A 21,748-nucleotide genomic window follows, 5' to 3' on the forward strand; every position below is an offset into this window, starting at 1 on the left:
GTAATATACACCTTTTGAGGTGAGAAAACAACATGTAGTCTATCTGGACTTGTGAAATTGTTTCTTATCAGGTCCTTATTTTGGGATTGAAAAGAAGGCATCTGGACACTTTTCTAAATGATTAACATTTCCAAAGATCATAACTTGCATTTTATTTGTAAATAAGAATATATTAATGTGCAACATTTAGATTTCTAAGCTCTCCATAATATTAGCATTCTCATTGTACATGATAAAATGGATCCAGAGCAGTTCTGTGATTCCTTCACCGTTTCAGTAGAGGCAGGGCTGGAGCTAGGATTTCCATCACTTATCTACAAATCACAAGTTGATATCCAATATGTCCCAAAAAGACAAGTGTAGTGATATATCTCACACATAGCACAATGTTAAGGGGCATAGTGTGAACTATTTATTCATTTACTTTCTTCCTTCTCTCATCTTTGTCATTATCATTATTGTTGTTGTTATTATTATTACTGTTTATTATTGTTGTTGATGATGTTATTTATTTGGGCTTTTATTTCCTTAACAGAGGGCTTACATAGTGCAACGATTATATATTTATATTCAGATTGCTAAAGACAGTAAAAAATTAATTACAAATGAAACATCTATTAACACTCAAGTACCATTAAAATACAGACGGTGTAGATTCATCTTCAATGAGTATCACTAGCCTCGAGTTGAATCCTGCAGACTGAAATTTTTGTAAGTTTTCCAGATTTTTTGGATGTCATTGTCTCGCTATTCTGCAATCCACTTGGAGAAACAGTTCTCTAAATTACATTCTACTTAGGAAAAAGCACTCTAACTGTTTGTAAATAATTTGAATAAATAAGAAAATCAATGACCATGAAGACATAGGAGGAGAATAATGTTCTTTCAGCTGGAGAACTTCTGTTTATTAGGAGTTAGGGTAATTTGGGGTCATCTTCTATTGGCATTCAATTCCAATATAGGGCAGCCTACTATCCCAGGAAAGACAGGTATGGGGAAAGAGATGAAGACACAATGCAGTGTCTCCTGGGAGACAAAAATAAATAATTGAAATAAAAATGAACTATCTTCACTAAAGAGATAAGCCTCACAACTGTGTGCCTTATAGGACTGTTTCTCTTTCCTTTTATCATCAGACCCTACCCAATAAAAGAAATTACAAGCTTAGCCACATGTAACTTGAACTATTAACGATTGCAGCTGAAATAAACCAAGTATTCATGGCAGACAGTCAGTGATTTATGTAGTATGTGTGGAATACCTGGTCTGTTATACTCTATGATTGAAATTCCTCAAACAGAGTGAAGTCAAGAAAATAGCTGTTAATGACCCAAGATCAGAAAATTCCTATTTTTGCCCCATTTCCACCAATAGCATTCCATAGGACCTTGTGCCAGTTTTGACTTTTAACTCTTTGACTTTTAACTCTCTCATCTTAAAAAGAAAAGGAGGGGGATTATATTACCTAAGGTGGACTTTAGTCAGAACATAATTATCCCACAAAATGTAGAGCAATGTAGATTGCTGACTATTTCAACTGTTAAGGAACAAGACATATCTAAAGAGCTTTCTCATCTGTTCGTAATGCATCACTATCAAGGTAAAATGTAAGAGAACCAATTATTTCTTACAATGCAGCTCAAATTAGATAATATCACTTGAAGCTTCTTACTCAAATATTTTAATTTTATTTTTAATATCTAGTTGAAATACTAGCAAACTGTTTGGGTCCTGGAGTAACGCTTAACAATGTCTTTGGACGTATAGGAATAATTTGAGAAACACTAGAAGGCCCTACCTGGCCAAAATCACCTCCCAAATACTCCCAGGAATGCTTATCCTTTGAGTCATTGTTAAGTATGAAAACTGTAAAAGAACTAGTTTGCAGCTCACAAATACTATGTGAAAGAGAAGAGAGATAATACATGGGTTTAACTTTTCTTAGCCAATAATATCAGTAATACTTTGGTATTATTAAGAGACGGATCCAGATATTGAAGGGCTGTATTATTTTCCTTTAAAAAATACAGAAATGTTAGTATAAAAGTGGATTCTAAAGGAAATTTTCATTTATGAGATGGGAAGAAACTAAAACAGATTACTGAAGCTTTGGAGATTCAGGTTGCTTTTTTCTGAACAATTAAAACAATTTACTAAAATTACTATATAGAAATATTTTCTAAATTCAACCTTAATTTTGCTGCCTCTCTACAACATTCTACAGTGCTCAGCAATTTCTAGCACTCACAGGAAACTATGCAAGTAAGGGTTTTAAGTTTAATAAGGACCATGATAAATCATGTATTACTAAATCATCAGATTAACAGACATAGAATAAGAATAGTACTGAATCAATGTTAAGTGTGGATAGAGAGATCAACAAAGCTAAATTTAGGGACTTCTTCAGGTGGACAAATCAAAGATAGACACTGAACAAGATGAGTCCTCATAAGGGGGCTTACAAGCAAGAAGTTTTTGAAGATAAACTTCTCATCTTTGAATACACTCAACAGATATCACTAGCAGGCCAAATCCTGCTATTAGGGGAAAACACAGGAAAAAAAGAAAATGTGAGGAAATAAAAGAAGTTGGAAAGTATGAAGGACGATATAAAAGAAGTAGAAGAGGAAAATAGATTAGAAAAATGCAAAACAGAAGTCATTGACTTATCTGAAAAGAACAGTCTAAATCATGAACCATGTCCAGAATCTCAATCTCTTTGATGCAAATATCAGCGATATTTTGTCTAGATTGTTTTGCAAAAAAAAAAAAAGCAAATATAATCTTCCTGTTCTCCGTGAACTTAAACACTTTCCACCTAAAGTTGGCCACATTCATTCCTCAAGGCGCATATCAAATTAATAGTAGATAGGTAGGTGGGTAGGTAGGTAGGTAGATAGATAACAAATGAACACATAAAGGTTTTCTTTGCCAGAAGTCACCTTTCCTCCCTTTGAATATCCAGTGCATCTTTCCTTTACATCTTATATCATTTTACTTACTGTATCTAGATTTCTTCCCCTGCTCTCCTTTCTCATCTCACACACATATATGAAGGTCATATATGTGGATTACACACAGACCTTATCTAAACATGCACATACGCCCATAAGCATAGACATCCCCAAACACACACAAGCTGCTCAGAGAAACATCTGTGCTAAATTACATCCGTGTCCTCTGTGGTACTTTATACACAGCAATCTCCTAACATTTAGGGGAGGAAATTAGCTCCTGGCAACCTAGTGAGGGAACTAGCATTGGAATTCACCAGGCCTCGGCTAAGTCTTTTGATAGGTGAAAGCCCTATCCAATCTCATAGCTTCAGCTGCCACCTCTAAATGAGGACACAGTTTATCAGCTGTGCAGAAAGCATTTAGAGCTTCATCATCTCATTGTGCTTTCTGGTCAGATTCTTTCTCTGGTTATCTTATAGATATCAAACTCAGTACTCCTAAAATGAAAGTCATCAGCTTTTCTGCCGTAGATGTGTTCTTTTTCCCTTCGTTCACATCACCCAGCACCCAGAGCTAGAAACCTTCACATCATTATTGAAGAGGCCCATACCCTTGTCCCCAGAACTCCCCATTGTATGCCAATTTCAAATATTCCTTGTTTTCTTTTCCTTTTTTAAAAATCTAGTACCTTTTCTTCTCTTTTACCACCATAATTCAAATCTGGGCTTTTATTCCTTCTACTTTGCATTATTGAAAAAATGTAATTGATTTACTGGTCTCTGCTCCAATTTCAATATATACATCTCAGGAAAATACTAGTCCTCTGTTCAAAACTTCAGTGTTCCAAATTATTTACAGATTAAAGTCTGAATGTCTTACTCTTATAATCAAGTCCCTCTGTTTTTTGTACTCCATTTATATTTCCAAACTTGCCTAGTATCATTTCTCTTCACATACCCATATGACAGAAAAGTTGATATTCCTATTTCTAATGGTTTCCTCTCATTTTGTCTTTATTCTTACAGCTTCATTTACTTTTTGTCTTCTTTTCCTCCTTATTCAAATCCTCACTATTTCTGTAAGTGCCTCAAATGTACAGAATACTTTAGGAATATCTTGTTCATGGCACTCATCACTTCCTATCTTCATTTACAATTTTGAGCATATGTTGTTTCTTTCTCTAAGAATACATTTGATGAGTGCTTGAGAGCACAGCTAATGGCTGATTTATCCTTATAACTCCCATAATGCCCAACAAAATGTTTGAATATTATAGATATTTAATAAATGTATCTTGACTTATGAATAAATATTAATTCATATGACAATGATACAGAAACTTTTTACTTCTTTAGAAAGAAAACACAATTATTTACCATGGGAAATGTTCATATTTATTTGTTTCCCCTGGGATAAATCAGTAACGAAACTAGCAGTTTTGACTAACATTTTCAGTAATTATTATTTAAAATGGTACTGAACATACATGCAATCTAATCCTTAAAGGAAGGCTAGATTTCAGATTGAGTCTAAGTATACTTACTTTAGCGCATCAAAAACTTAGCAGTCATCAAACAGACATTAACTACCAAACCACGATGTGTCATTTCCAGAATTGGAAGAAAACTGTGACATCCATTCTATGCTTAAAGAATGTTCTTTATTTCCCAGGTGTGATGGGAGAGTATGAGCCGAAAATCGAGGTCCATTTTCCTTTCACGGTTACAGCTGCTAAGGGAACAACTGTTAAGATGGAATGCTTTGCACTTGGCAAGTAAGTGCATATTCTTCCATAATTAGATACAATTGTTTATTAAAATATGGCATATATTATTTTTGGATTACTTACTTTGCTTGATTTCATTTTCCCTGAAGCTCCTTGGTGGCTATTCATTAAAAAACTAGAGGGTGGTCAAATGGGAACTGATGGAGTAACCAATTATAATGATCTTTGTAGTGATTTCTATGAATAATAATGCATATAGTTTTACCATTTTAACATAAAGGAAACTTCTTTAAATAAGAGTTTTACATCTTTGCCAACCTGTCTTAAATTTCCAATGTCATTATTACATTTCATTCAGCAATGATATAAATAAAACGTGGATAAAAAGATAGGGTGCTAGCTGCCCCTCATGCAAAGCGTATAGATTCTGATAAGATATAGTGAGACAACAGTATTAAAATCATAAAGATAATAGTTGCAGTGAACCAACTGATTACTTTAAAATCCCCTAAAAGAATGCTAACATGATAGCACCAGCTGTCGATATGTACAGCATGTAATCATTCCCCAAATCAGAGAGATGATTTATATCACACTATAATGACTGCTATACTTAATGATTCTATTTCTGAGGGCTTAAATTCTATGATATATAATCACTTGTCAATGATGTTTATGAGTATTGAGTGTAGATGCAGGAGTGAGATTTTGATTACATTTGATTAGAGTATTATGATTTAAACAGGGTGTTGTTGTTGTTGTTTTGAGGGTGATAAGACCTCAGGGTCCTTTCTAGACTCTATAATTATAATTTTCATAAATGCATCTCTATCAAAGTTACTAAGTTAATATCGAGGAAGCCTTCTAAACCCAAAGATATTAAGTGCACATGATTAAATCATACCTTAAAAGTCTTATTTTTCACCATTTTCCCATATTGTGGTGTCAAATATGTCTGAAAATGTCCTGAGTAATCAGTTAAGTTCTGATAAATACAAAAATAATGTTTTTTGGCTTGGTGCCAAAGGTCTTCATCTATCCTGCAGTTAAATAATTCTTAAATGCCAGAATTTGCACTAACATGGAGAATGAGTTACTAGCAGAGGTAGTAGAGGCTCTTTCCCTATACTTCTCTAAGGATATAATATCCAATAAGCTAGATGTAATGTGTTCTGAAAAGGGAGAAACGGTCTAGGTCAGGGTTGGAAATGAAAACTGTAGACATTCTCTTTTACTGACCATTCAACTACCTTCTCAGGGTAAATATTAAGAGTAGAAGCTAGGCAGCCTTAAATAGCTTCCTTGTGTTAACTACATTATTATATAACATTTTAAAGTGGTATATGCAGGAAATAGAAATGAAGAGCCTTTTCTTTTCTTGTTCAGCATTCAGCCCAGAGACTTTAGTTAGGGGAGAAGAGATGTCTGATATTTACCAGGTCTGCTTTAAACACTGAACACAATACTCTTGAAAGAAAATGAGAGATAAGACTATCTGTCAAAGGGCAATTCAAGTAAGGGATCCCTTAGGGCCCTAGAAAATATTTCATTTCAAAGATCTTCTCTAAATGTAATTGAAAGTTGATAATATTTTCAACTGTTTGTGCTCAGTTCTTAAGTCCACTTTATTTAACTTACTAACTAGGTAATATGGAGTAAAATGAGAACTTTAAAGTTTGGAGAGTTAGTAACTTAGAAAGCAGCTATTATCTTTAGGGCTCTGGGGAAAAACAAGAAAAGCTGGAATTACTTAAAATTGGAAGCTCAGAGGTTCCCATCTGGTGTTCCTCATCAGCCCTTACAACACAAAACAGAGTAAGAAGGGTGGAACGGACACAGGTTCCACTTTACATTTTCCAACTTATCTCTACCTCTTTTTTTTTTTTCAACATTTTTATTTATTTATTTAGAGGGAGAAAGAAAGAGAGAGGGAATGAGAGAGTATGAGTAAGGGAGGGGCAGAGGGTGAGGGAGAAGCAGACGCCCCGCTGAGCAGAGAGCTTGATGGGAGGTTTGATCCCAGTACTGGGAGATCGTGGCCTAAGCTAAAGGCAGATGCATAACCGACTGAACCACCCAGGTGCCCCCAAACTTATCTCAATCTTTGAACCACACTTCTTTCTATACCTCATCCACAGGTATTTTTCTACTTCTCTGGCCCTGTGACTCAGTTCTGTCAGTCTAAAATATCCTGCCTTCACAATCCTACTTAGTCTTCACATTTTAGGGCAAAAGCCACTTCTCTGCTAAGTCCTGCCTTCTCTACTTGAGATCTCTTACCTTTGGAACTATATGACCACTCATGTTCATTGGTCAGAGTGCCCCCTTGGGTCAGCTGTGTATATCTGTCCTCTTTTACTTCTTTACAATTTTTTGATCCCTAGAGTATTTTTACATGCGGTAGGTGCTAGTATATTTAATGAATTTAATTCAGGTATGAGAACGGCCAATCTTTTGTAATAGGAAGTATGTTACTGCCTTAGTTTGGTAAGACAGAAGTCCCTAGACACCTTTCACATGTCTTGGCCCTGAAAATTCTGACCATATCACATTAGCTATGGTTTTCTGACAGATTTCATTTTACCATGTGACCTTTTGCAGACCCCAAAAAGATCACTAGATATGTCACATAGCTACCAACAAAGGAGCAAAACTTGGTCATTGATGCTTAAATGGCCCTGGGTACAAGGGCAAACAGGGGTTATTCTGTAATGAAAAAGCCATATGCCATAAAGCAAATTTAGTTTATTTACTATGACAATCCTACAAGCTAATAGTGTCATAGGCAGATCTTTTATTTTTTTTTTGACTTTACATGTTCCTTATCTTGCTTTTGCAGCCATTAACACACAATCAGATCAACTGTGCTCAAAACTGTGCCTTGAACCAGTTACTGTAATAATTACGTGGGTGACCTTTCCGAGCTCATCTGAAACTTGGTGCCGAAGTGGGAGGGAAGAATGCATTCAATTTCCCCATTCAGATAGCATTTACAAACGATCTTTTGTTACACTCCATCAAATATTCATTAAGAAACCAGAACATTAAGTAGTTTTTCTCTTTTTGCCTATTTATTGCAAATAAGAAAGCACCAGTTATCAATCCATAAAGTTCTTTTTGCTGTAGTTTATGTTTCCTTTTTCTTAGTCTTTAGCCAAGTTGTCTCAAATGGCTGCTCTTGTGTCCCACTGTAACTGTGAGAATGACAAATATTCCTCTGAGACTTCCCATGGTCTGCAACTGTGGTCTGTTCCTGAAAGAATCTACTCTTCAGTTACAGGTTGATGATTTATTAATGCTGTTTATTTGGAACTGCCAGTCACTAGGGGGTTTAGGAATTAAAAATAAATTGGAGCTGTTGATATTTGCCTATCAAACTCAAATCAAATTACTTAATCATTAGATTAATAGAAGATCTAGGGATGAGAATTAGTCCTGGGTCTAGGAATCAATAAATATTTAGATATCACAGGGAAGTGGTACATTATGGGGTGAAGAAAATCACCTTTCTGAGCTATTGGTTGCTTCCATATTGTTGAGACCAAGGATGCATCCTCATTTCAGAAAGTACCCAAATGAATAGGTCATACAGCCCAATATGAATTTGTAAATGGAAAACTGAGACTCCACAGGAAAGGGCTTGACCAGCAAAGCAAGCTAATGCTTTGTGCTTCTTCACTTGGTGCTCTTCATATTTCCAATGCCCTTCCATAATGTCAACTATGTATTTTACTTACTTATTTGCTTTTGCATTCAAAGGTGTCCACTATCTCTGGGTAAACAGGACCAATAATTTGCAGAATTATTCACATTTGGAGTCAGAGTTAGGTAGCATCATAAGTTCTACCTTTTCCAGGAAGAAGGTAGGACCAATTTGCCTTTCTCTGGAAAGCTACATATTTGTGCAGGGCCTCACATAGCAAGCAAGAGAGGCAGAACCAGCTTCTGAAACTAAATACTCTTCTAAATTTACCATGCCAATTTTCAGTTGGTATAAGTAATTCTGGCTTTATCATAGCAAATCTTGATCTTGCATATCAAGAGTAAAGAACATTAGTATGCAGGACAAGCCACCAATGGCACAAAGCAGAAGACAATCCCAAAATGACTGAGATTTTTACTTGGATTAGTTTAGAGTTATCCAACAGCTTAATTTTGAGTGAATCTCCCTGGAGTTTTCATAGAATAACCTCTTCTACTGAATGTTGATTGTGGGATTAATAAACTGTTTGGATGATAACATTCATAAAGAGATTATAAAGAATTGGTATTATCCATCAGAGGTTTGCAACTCCTATCCCACACCCCACAAAATTCACCACATACATAATCTTGATATCTGAGAGAGCCTTTAGTGTAGCAAAAGCAGAAAAAAAAATTAAAAAGTTACCCCAAATCTCAGTATACTCAAAACTGACATTCTACCTCATACTAGGTGATTTGATATCTCAGTTAAATTTTAACTACATCTCTGGCATGTCTCCTCAATGGATTAAAAACAGTAGTAAATTTAGGCAAATTCTTTATTCTTCTGACTTCAGTGTCCTTATTTTGAACTCATCTAGTGTGGATTTCCATAAATTTTATGTAATCAATCACCTACAAATTCCCACTGAATATTCTACTAGAAATTTAAATTTTTTGTCCAATGATTATCTCTTCAAATAGTAATTTAACACCCATATTACTGATTTTAAAGTGTATTTGTATAAGAGCAAATGTGCTGGAATCTCCTTTTTTGAGGTCTCATTCTGGTTGATATGTTTCATGAGAATCTTAATTTTTAAAGGTAGCCAGTATATAGATTCTAAAAAGGGGGCATGTGTCTTACTTATTCATTGTACTATGTATGGACTAAGCCTATCTGGTATATGTTTATTCTTACCATATTGGAATTGTTTGACCAAGAGCAGCATCAAAATTTGTCCAGTAGGTAAAGATGAATTTAGAATATAAAGATGTTTTCAAATGCAAAGCTCAGAATGATTTGATACTAAGTTGGAAATTCAGATACCAGGCATTGCTAAAAGCAGGCCATTAGTATTTATGTTTTTAAATTTTGCATTTTTCATTTCAGTAACTGAAAATTTGAATACATCATAAACATGTATTATTTTTCTAATATGATATTCCTTCCTTGGCACTTTCCTCTCCCTAACATTAGTAGCCAAGTATTCCCCCTTAAGCATCATCATTGTCCTCTCTAAGACCTTGTATCCCAAACTCTCAGCCACTTAAAAATCTTTCAAGGGACACTGGGTGGCTCCATGGTTGAGCATCTGCCTTTGGCTCAGGTTGTGATTCCGGGGTTCTGGGATGGAGTCCTGCATCAGGCTCCCTTCATGAAGCCTGCTTCTCCCTCTGCCTATGTCTCTGCCTCTCTCTGTGTGTCTGTCATGAATAAATAAAATCTTAAAAAAATAAAAAACAAAATAAAAATCCCCCAAGTTCATTTCTTCCCTACAAATTAGACTAGAGATGTCCTTGAAAAAAATTACTGTATTGATGTTCCACCAGTCTTGAGAATTTCTCCAAGTTCTGCTTTGATAAAAAGCAGAAATGCTCTGATATAGGCATTTTATAATTCCGTTTCCTACAGTTCCCAGGACTTTACTCCTTAGTTTTCATATCACTCTCTATCTCATTCAGCCTAATACTTCTTTTGGACTTTTATTTTGGTTGTTGATTCCAACTTCATCTCTTAGTTTATTCCATTTAAAGATTATTCAGTCCCTTGTTCCACAATGTGTTGGTTCAGACCATGTTCCTAGAACCCCAACTCTTATACAGCTACCACACCCATCCCTCATCTACCTACATAAGTAGTTTTCATTGTCATTGGAGGTGACCTCTGAGGCACTTACTCAAAGTATAAACTCTTAAATTTTCTTTAACTTTTTCTTCCTTTTCATCATCACATGTTAATCACAAATGTCTTAAATCCATTCCCATTTAGTTGGTACAAAGTGAACATTCATTGAATTAAATCATTCAGGAAGAGTAGGAGTCCTCAACTCACCTGGTCCCACCAACTTACCTAAATAACTTTCAAAACATCCTGAATACCTACGAACAGTCGGAACACTACAGAGAGAAAAGTTTTTGCTTCTAGCAAGAATCATCTAGGGGGAAATTTACTTAGGTCATGGTTGATATTCTTTACTCAGCCTGCTCATACAGCCACTCTACACTGAACAAAATGACTAGAAGGAAGAACTCACAACAGAAAGAAGCAGAAACAGTACTCTCTGCCACAGGGTTACAGAATTTGGATTTCAATTCAATGTCAGAAATTCAATTCAGAAGCACAATTATAAAGCTACTGGTGGCTCTGGCAACAAGCATAAAGGACTCTAGAGACTTTGTTACTGCAGAATTTAGATCTAATCAGGCTGGAATTAAAAATCAGTTAAATGAGATGCAATCCAAACTAGATGTCCTAACTGCTAGGGTTAATGAGGTGGAAGAAAGAGTGAGTGACATAGAAGACAAGTTGATGGCAAGGAATTAAATCATTCATCAATATAATAGGTATGCATATAAGCTCATGGGGAAGGAGAAATGAAGTAACATATTAAAGAATTCTGAGCCTGAGATCACATATGCATAGGCACTTAGATTGTAAAACTAAAAACAAAGTGGTCCTATTTAGCTGCACACCAGAGGATGACTTCACCTTGATGAAGTCTGATGCAGTAGTGTATGTTCCTATATGTCCAAATTTCAGAAATACAATTTTTACATTTGATAAATGGGTCCTAGATGATTGGAGTTTCCCACCAAAGTCACTCTGATAAATCAGAAAAGAAACTGTGATAATTAACTAGTAACCAGGTCTAGTTATTTACAGAAATAAACAATGCCCTCAATAGAAACATGACTACAAAGTTGATGGCCTCTAAGCAGAGTTAGAACAAAGAGAATGAACTTCTCAAAGGACCATAACTATTAAGCCACTATAAACTGAAGGATTGTCTTTTTCTTCTCAAAATATATCTGTATATATGCACCTGCTAATATGATTAAAAACATCTCTGGATAGTGTTAAGGAGAAACTAATTTTCTTATTACTCATATTACTATCTAGTTTTCTGATATGCTTTACCAATTAAAAAATAAAAAGCTTTTATAACACAAAAGCTATTAGTATTAACAACCTCATAACAATGTATAACAATTTCTAGGCAAAATTTTTATTTTATTAATTACATATTTAAATTGGTGGTTTCCTTTGGGTTTTAGGAAAGGACCTTAGCCTCAGTAATCTCATTTCCAGAAATTACTTTCTACAGTGTGGTGTCAAGAAATATGTCTATGAATATCTAATCCCATCAATTCTGGTATGTCTTATTCTTCTCAGTTCAGAATTTACTCTGAAGTTTGGAGGGTGCATCGTATCTCTATGTCTTTAGTCTTTGTCTAATATTTGATATAGGAAAAAACTTTCCCTTATATTTTTGATTTCCATGACACCAAGACACAGAAGACCCCATTTTAAAGCTCATTTGTTCACACTAATATTCTTACCAAATAACTAACCAGAGACATAATTCCATCTTTGTCTTTAGAATATCTCTCTCAGGGCACAATAAAACTTGGAAATAGATGCCATTAAGATAAGATAGGTGAGGACAACTAATTGGCTCAGTTACACATCTGACTTTTTTTTTTTTTCACATCTGACTTTTGATTTTGGCTCAGATCATGATCTCAGGGTCATAGGATTGAGTCCATGTTGAGTTCTGCACTTAGCGTGGAGTCTACTTGAGATTTTCTCTCTCCCTTTCCTTCTGCCTGTCCCCCTGCTTATAATCAATCAATAAATCAATCAATCAATCAATCTTAAGAAAATAAAAAAGATAAGAGGTTGGAGGGTGAAGTCATAGGGATAAGGATGTTAATTGAACCATCTCAAAACCATCTCCTATGCCTTTACTTACAGTTAACATTAGCTAGCTTTTATTTATCCCTGCAATAACATTTATTGTAAAACAACTTACTGTGAAGTTAAAGCATTACAATTTCACATTCTTCACTTCTATGTTCTGAATCTAAAGAACTTTTTAAAATATGCAATTAAATGAAAGGTATCTGCACATATAATGTATAATCAGAATTGTCTTATATCTTATGCATTGTTGCCTTAGATAAATCATTTTATGATTCTTCATTCTATATAAACATTTTCTATTTCATATGACAGGGAAGTAAAGGGTTTCTTTTTATTTTTTATTTTTCTTGTTTGATGATTTTTGCATTAATTGTTCTTAGCTGTGTGCTTGATTTTCAGTGGTAGAGTCATTTGTATATGTTAACATTTAGTGTAATTAAGTTCAATGTTTTTCTGTACAAGTGAAATGTGTGCATGTATGTTATGTATGTGAATAAAGTATTAAGTCCACAGAAAGGATATCTCAAGAAAGAAAATGTTAAGACATAAATTAAACACTTGCCATCTTGTTTTTTCTTTATTTTTTTTCATTTGCAATATAGCAACACCTACCTTCTTCTGTCATTGTTTTTATTGGTGACTATATGGTGCAGAACGGTTTCATGTCAAGTCTTTATAATAATATTTTTAGTGTGAAGAATAATTTAGCTGATACCCTGATATCCAATAGCTACAAAAGTGATAGTCAATGGTGATATGTGTCAGCTGCTGTTATAGTACAAAAGGCAAATAATAAGTACTTTTGGTCATTTCTGTTACCTTATTTTCTTTTGGGGATTGAATAAATATGGTTACAACTTTTAGAATGTCTTATTTATGGCCATTTTCTTAAAGGAAGGCACATTATGAATCAGGTCATTTGTTTTATACATTCCTACAGAGAAATGTAGCCCTTTCAACATTTCTGAAAGAAAAACACATATCAGGGATCCCTGGGTGGCGCAGCGGTTTGGCGCCTGCCTTTGGCCCAGGGCGCGATCCTGGAGACCCGGGATCGAATCCCACGTCGGGCTCCCGGTGCATGGAGCCTGCTTCTCCCTCTGCCTGTGTCTCTGCCTCTCTCTCTCTCTGTGACTATCATAAATAAATAAAAATTTAAAAAAAAAAAGAAAAAAGAAAAACACATATCAGTGTTTCTTACACAGATACATAGGGGAAGAATATCTTCTAATCTCCACCTTCATGTAATTCCATTACACTTAGCCAACTCTACTGAGAGAAAGTATAAATATACACCCCAAAGCATACAATTTTTAAAAGGATCTATGTAACAGATTTATATTACAATTGTTGGTATGTCGTAGTTTAATTGGCAATGTTTTCTTTCTTAGCAATTCTTTTTTTTTTATAAATTTATTTTTTATTGGTGTTCAATTTACCAACATACAGAATAACACCCAGTGCTCAAAAAATATGGAACGCTTCACGAATTTGTGTGTCATCCTTGCGCAGGGGCCATGCTAATCTTCTCTGTATCGTTCCAATTTTAGTATATGTGCTGCCGAAGTGAGCACTTTCTTAGCAATTCTTAAAATAATGTTGCCTCTTATAATCAGAGATAGCTTAGATCTGATGAATTAGAGTGAATTAAAGCTAAAGTAGCATAGGTTCAACCTTAACATAATGATCAAGTCAATGACATGTTCCTCCTCCATTTATATACAGTTTAATTTTTAAAATCTGAGTTAATAAATAAAATATATCCCCTATAGCATTCAAAAGCTATTAGAAAGATGGTTGTTGACTGCATATTTTATTGCATTAAATCAACACATTTTTTGTAGCATCAACAGTCTCTGTTACTTCCAGCCATGTCATCTGTGAGATTCCACACATAAACATCTTTTAAAATTGGGGATTGAAATATAAAGGAGTCCAGAATAATCCCTCTGCCCATTCTCTTAATCATTTCTGGAGTCTCTGACCTCATTTTGTTGACTGTATGTCATAAATAAGAGAAAATAGAGGAAACATAAAAAGTAGTATCTAAAGAGATTAAGCATAAAGTAGATACCACCTTAGTTTTTTTGTTTTGTTTTCATTTTTGAGTTAGGGGAGTATAATGGAAAAAATACATATTCTTTATTTTTTTTCAACAAGAACATTTTTTACTTGAAGCATACTTAAGAATTCATATTCTAACACACTTTCAGTGATTTAAATGTGTAGATAAAATAAAATATATTAAGTCAGAAACCCAATTAGGTAAATTAAATGTACTTCCCAAGCATTTCTTCAGACTGCTTCTTAAAAGCTTGATTAAGGATATAACTGGCATGTGACAAAATGTTTAAAGTATGCAATGTGATACATTTTAACATGTATATGTCCATGAACCTTCACATAGCCATAATATGAACATACCTGTAGTTAATTTCTGCATGTACATTTGTCCTATTTCCCTTCTTCCTATCTATGCATTCCTAACCCCAGGAAACCACTGATTTGATTTGTGTTCTGTTGCTATAGATTAGTTTGCATTTTTCTAAAGTCCTATTTAACCAATAACACAATATACACTTTCTTTTTCTGACTTTTTTTACTTAGAATAATCATTATGAGTTTCACACAAGTTGTTGGGTATGTCAGTAGTTCACTCCTTGATACTGTTGAGTGGTATTCTATTTTATGACTGCATCAAAATGTGTTCATGTATTCATCTGTTGATAGACATTTCAGTTGCCCCCAAGTTTCATCTATTACCAATTAAACTTTCTGAACATTTGTTTACAAATTTTTGTATGCACACAAGCTTTTATTTCTCCCTAAATAGCATATTTTCTCTAAGTACTTGAATATATGTATCCTAATTGAAATAACTGCTTAATGTTCTGGTTTAATAATTCTATCATATGTATTCTTTTTGTGTTCATTTCAGTTCATTGATTTTGTTCCTATTATGAATTATAAGTTTTTATTTTTTTGCATATCTGGAATTTTTTATTGGTGCCAGATATTTGAATTTTACATTGTGGATGTCGTATATTTTTATATTCTTGATCTTTGTTCTGAGATGTGATCAACCAACTTGGAAACAATATGATTCACTCAGGATTTTCTTTTGTCCTTTTTTAAAGACATGGGCAGCAATTAGTTTAGGGGTACTTTTTTTCCCCCACCACTAAGGCAAGACTTCTTAGTGCACTAGCAAATGGCTCCTAAATTATGACATTGTCCACTCTGGCTATCAGGGTAGAAACTATTCCTGTTCTGGGCAAATTCTGGACACTGTTTCTTCCAATCCTTTTAGGATGCCCTTTTCCATCTGTAAGTAGTTTCCTCATATACATATGCTGATAAGTACTAAACAATACCCATGGAAGGTCTTCTGTGGATCCCTAACATTTTCTCCGTGTGGCTCTCCTCTCCAAAGTCTATGAATTCTAGCTGCCTTAGCTTCCCCAGACTTCCAGACCCATGTCCTCGGCTCGAGAAGGCAGTTGAGTTTTGCCTGAGTCTTCCCAATTTTGCCCAGGGAGCAAACTGAGTCAGTTAGTTATATGCTCCAAGTGCTTATTTAACTTATTTCAGGGATCATTATCTTTTCCAGCCTGATGTCCAATATTTTGAGATCCATTTTTGTCACATATTTTTGTCAATTTTTAGCTGTTTCCTTCTCAGTCATTTGTAGTTACTCAAAAGTAAGACTACCTTAACCATCTTCATAAAACTGAGAAGTTAGAAATAAAACAATCTCCATATGGAATGTAGTATGCTTTACCTTTATTAGAAAAAAGTTATGGCCAAACCCTAGCAAGAAAAAGATAATAGAACATTTCTTTGACCAAATCCTTCCTTCAGGAGAATTTAAAACAGAAAAAGTAAAAAAGTAGTTATCTAATTTCCTACAATTCTAAACACACACACAGATTAAATTCATAAGAACCTATAAATCTTCTATAGTTGAAGCAGATTTTTTTCAGTGCCAAGTGGCAGGACAAAACAACAGCTTGGGAGTTTGAGATACTTAATTTCAAATATCAATTCAATTATTTAGTGGCTATATGATATCAGATGAGTTACCCACTTTGTTGTTTTTTTTTTTAATAATACATTTATTTTTTATTGGTGTTCAATTTGGCAACATACAGAATAACACCCAGTGCTCATCCCGTCAAGTGCCCCCCTCAGTGCCCGTCACTTTGAATCTCATTTTCAAAAACTGTAAACTAGAAATAACAATATCTACCACATAAAGTTACTATTAGGTTTCATTAAGATATTCAACATGTAAAATCCTGCCAATTACATGTTAAGTCTTTTTTTACCCTAGCTCTCTGAAATTTTTGTGAAGCATTGAATATTTTAATTCAATTGTCTATTATCCAATATTTTGATTCTTTATGAATTACCTACCAAGATACAGTCCATTTCTGAAGCTTTTCCTAAACCAGGAATGTTAGCATTCTATATACTTAACTCTCACTGATACCATTTAGCTTGTCATAGTTTTAACTAAAAATGGATTGTAGAAAATTCACTCTCTGGATTTCTACTAATAATATATATTGCCATGAGACTTAACAGTCCAAAGAAACTCTGAATCTATAACAACATTTCTATTGATGTGAAATATGAGATTTTTTGTCAGTTTTATCATTCTGAAATATGCTTCCAGATTAAAATCTTCCTTTTTTCCCCATGAGTTTAAAGACTGTTTTCTAGAAATAATATTCCATAAGTGAAGAGGAACATTTTTACTTTGGTTGATAATATTTAAATATTTTATATCATCATTTCAGCATCAGATTTGATATACCAAGTAAGAGAATAACAAGAGGCCAAAATCTTAAGTACCAAGAGTCACATATTTAGAAAAATATATACAAAATAGATAAATACTACTTCACCATTAGTTTTAATAGCTTCATAACTATTGCCATAAGAGCTATAATGATCTGGGTATAGGGAAACAATGGTCAAACAAAAAAGGCTTGTGCCATATTCTGGTTTTAATTACAATATGGGCTGGATTCTTCTTGACTAAAAAGGGCCTCAGTGACTTTAGAGTCGATAGGTAATACAATATTTTTAAAAATGCAACTGAAATGTAGGTACATATGTGGTACAATTAAAAAAGAAAAAAAAAGGGACACTGAAAGGCAAATTTGAAACTCTGTTTCTCCATAACTGAGGTAGACTATGGAGTAATCTACCCTTTATATGATTCATTGACTATTTGTGCCTCTTTGCTTTTGTGGACTAAAAAATGTTCTAATAAATCATGTAAATTTTAAACATGTAAAGATTGGAAATAAATATCCACAGCCCTTTCATTATATCTTTACAACAAAATAATGACTAATGTTGTATGTTAAATAATTGTTCAATATCTGCTTATGTCGCCTACTTAAAAAAAAAATAGAGTAGGGATGCCTGGGTGACTCAGCAGTTGAGCATCTGCCTTTGCTCAGGGCATGACCCTGGGGTCCAGGATTGAGTTCCACACCAGGCTTTCTGCAGGGAGCCTGCTTCTCCTTCTGCCTATGTCTCTGCCTCTCTCTCTCTGTGTCTCTCATGAATAAATAAATAAAATCTTTAACAAATAGAGTATTAAGGCTTATTCTATACTTTAATTCAAAACATCGTGCTCCTAATTATTAATTGAATAAGTGTAAATCCTCACTAATTGTTCTGGTCTTGCTTTGAACTTTAATAGAGGTTATGGTAAGGAGAAATATAATTAATTTGTACTAATAAAATCAATCATATAATCAATAATATGTGTTTTCATGTTTGGTGTACTTTTGCACTACCCATTTAAAAAGAATATGGCTGTAGTAGAGAACAGAATTTACTATCCTAAGAGTACATGAAAGCCATAATCTTCTCACTAACATGTTATCTCATCAGCAAGGTATTTTAACCATCTGAGAGATTAAATTATGACACAGATTCATATAATCTACTGTGAAATACAAACATGCCATATATTCCATAAATCTCATTTGTCCACTTCTCTCCATCTCTTCTTTATAAATACCCTAAAGAGCCAGAGATAATATACATAAATATGTATATTTGAAATGCACAAAAATAATGGCTTTAGAGTTATCTTTCCTTTGCTGATAGAGGATTGCTTAATTTCTCTTTTTTTGTATTGTCAAGTTTTTACTTAAATTCCAGTTAGTTAATATACAGTGTAATATTAGTTTCAGGAGTAGAATTTAATGATTCATCATTTATATGTAATATCCAGTGCTTATCACAAGTGCCATCCTTAATACCATCATCTATTTAACCCATCCCCCCACCTCCCCTCTAGCAATCCTCAGTTTGTTCTCTATAGTTAAGAATCTGTTTATGGTTTTCTGCTCTCTTTTTTCCCCTTATGTCATTTGTTTTGTTTCTTAAATTCCACATATGAGTGAAATCATATGGTATTTGTCTTTCTCTGACTGACATTTCATTTGGCATAATACTTTCTAGCTGCATCCACATCATTGCAAATGGCAAATGGCAATTCTCTTTTATGACTAATATTCCATTGTGTATGTGTGTGTGTGTGTGTGTGTGTGTGTGTGTGTATCACATCTTCATAATCCCTTTATCAGTTGATGGACACTTGGGCTCTTTCCACATTTGGCTATGTTAATAATACTGCTATAAAAATCTGGGTGTATATATCCCTTTGAATCAGTATTTTTGTATCCTTTGAGTAAAAACATAGTAGTCAATTACTCAATCATAAGGTACTTCTATTTTTAACTTTTTGAGAAACCTATACACTTTTCCAGAGTGGCTGTACCAGTTTGCATTTCCACTACAGTGTAAAAGTGTTCTCCTTTCTCTGTCAGTTTTCTTACTCATAAAATATACAAAATTAAACGTACATCTTAGGCTTCTGTGAAAATTAAACAAGATACCAAATAAAAATTTGCAAACAAAGTCAAAGCTCAGTTAATAATAGCTCTATAGTTGTTAATAGTCCAAGAATCATAGATGAATCAAGAACCAGAAAAGCCACATTTCCCAAATACAATCATTCAATAAATTAAGACCTAGGTAGAAATTAAACAACTGCCAAGAGTCTCCCATAAAATCACAAAACTAGGTCTAGGATCCCCAATGCATTGCTATTTATCTATTATACTTTCTACTCCACCAGTGTATAGACAGTAGGTTTACATAAAATTCTGGTAGCTGCTAAGATCAATGTTATTGTATCTCTAACTAATTGATGGAAAGATACACAAGAGAGCAGAGATTTTACTTGAAACAGTGGTTCAGGGACTTGGGGAATGAAGATTCTGAGAAGACAGTCATTCTAAGAATGTTATTGTAGGATGATTAGGTACAGAAAATCAGGGTATCTATTTGAGTGCATTAAATAGCACTATTTGAGTGCTATTTTTTTCTGCAATGGAACTTAGTTATTATATTAATTTGAATTTAGTTTTTTTAAATATATTAAGCAATTATATTTTATTTTACCTTGAACTATTTTAAGTATTATTATCAACTTTAATCTCTTAAAACTAGCCAAAATGGGAAATGATTCAAAATGACAAGGTTACAAATAAAAACAACTAGAAATGTTCTAGAGAGAAAAATGTATGTTTCTTATCCTTTTCTAAATTTAATTAGGAAATAAAACATATTAAGTAGCTTTAGGTTTCCTCTTAGCAATGTATTGTTTGTAATAACTATTACTGAGAATTTATCACAAGAGTATGGATTTATTATGATTACATATTTATCCAAATTAAGAGTTTAAAGAGATACAGCAATTATAAATATATATGCACCCAGTATCAGGGCATTTAAATACAAAAAGCAAACTTGAAAGGAGAAATAAACAACAATACAATAATAATAGAAAACTTTAAGGGGCACCTGGATGTCTCAGTTGGTTGAGTGTTCAATTCTTGATTTACATTCAGGTCATGATCTCAGGATTGTGAGATCAAGCCCCACATCAGGTTCCAAGTTCAGTGAGGAATCTGCCTGAGATTCTCTTTCTCCATCTGTCCATCCCCCACCCCTCTTTTTCTCTCTTTCTTTCTTTATTTCTTTTTTAAGATTTATTTATTTATTTATTCATGGAAGACAGAGAGAGAGAGAGAGAGAGAGAGAGAGAGAGACAGGCAGAGGGAGAAGCAGGCCCCATGCAGGGAGCCCGACGTGGGACTCGATCCCTGGACTCCAGGATCACACTCTGGGCTGAAGGCGGCGCCAAACCACTGAGCCACCCGGGCTGCCCCTCTTTCTTTCTAATAGAAAGAATAAATCTTAAAAAAGATAGGAAACTTCAGTACTCCACTATCAATAACGAACATCCAGACAGAAAACCAAAAAGAAAACAGCAGATCTGAACAATATAATAGACCAAATGGCCATTTGGTCCTATACGTATATACATTCCACCCAACAGCAGGAGAATATACATTCTTACCAAGCACACATGGAACCGTCTCCACATAGATCACATAGTAGGCCACAAGCCAATGCTTAAAAAAATTAAGACTGAAATGATACCTAATATAATCTCCACCACAGTGGAATGAAACTAGCAATAACAGAAGGGAAAACTGGAAAAATCACAAATAAATGGAAAACAAACAACACACCAAACACAATCAATTGGTCAAAGAAAATATTCAAAATAAAACTTAGAAAATGTCTTGAGATAAATAAAAACAAAATACAACATATGAACACACTTATGAGATGCAGAAAAGGAGTACTAGGAGGGAAGTTTATGATAAGAAATACATTACAAACCAAAAAAAAAAAAAAAAGTTAAGTAACCAACCTAATTTCACAGCTCAAAAACTTGAAGAAGTATGAACTAAACCCAAAATTAGCAGAAGGAAGGAAATTTTAGATTAGGGCAAATATATATGAAACACAGAACAGAAAAATAAATAAACAAAACTAATGGTTGGCTTTTTGAAAAGATAAATGAAATTGATAAGCCAATAGACTCAGAAAATAAGAAAGAAGATTCATATTAATAAAATAGGAAATGAAAGAGAAAACATTAAAACTGATGCTACAAAAATAAAAGGATCTGTAGAGACTACTATGAACAATTATATGTTAAAAAATTGTATAATCTAGAAGAAATTGATAAATTTCTAGAAACATGGAAGCTACAAAGACTAAATAATA

The 21,748-nt window shown here is 33.9% G+C and overlaps 1 protein-coding gene and 1 non-coding gene across 5 annotated transcripts in view; one reads left to right on the forward strand and one right to left on the reverse strand.

Moving 5' to 3' along the window:
• CNTN5 (contactin 5) overlaps nucleotides 1-21,748 on the forward strand; it is a 1,290,695-nt gene that overhangs the window by 950,216 nt on the left and 318,731 nt on the right. For all 4 annotated transcript variants that reach the window (XM_077867587.1, XM_077867588.1, XM_077867590.1 and 1 more), the window contains one exon: nucleotides 4,629-4,731. In XM_077867587.1, coding sequence (XP_077723713.1) covers nucleotides 4,629-4,731 — 103 coding nt within the window. The remainder of the gene's footprint in view (nucleotides 1-4,628; nucleotides 4,732-21,748) is intronic.
• Nucleotides 14,042-14,148, reverse strand: LOC144295594 (U6 spliceosomal RNA). Its single transcript, XR_013362674.1, has one exon. It is a non-coding gene; the product is annotated as a U6 spliceosomal RNA (small nuclear RNA).

The sequence above is a fragment of the Canis aureus genome, chromosome 23, assembly GCF_053574225.1.
Source record: "Canis aureus isolate CA01 chromosome 23, VMU_Caureus_v.1.0, whole genome shotgun sequence".
Lineage (NCBI taxonomy): Eukaryota > Metazoa > Chordata > Mammalia > Carnivora > Canidae > Canis > Canis aureus.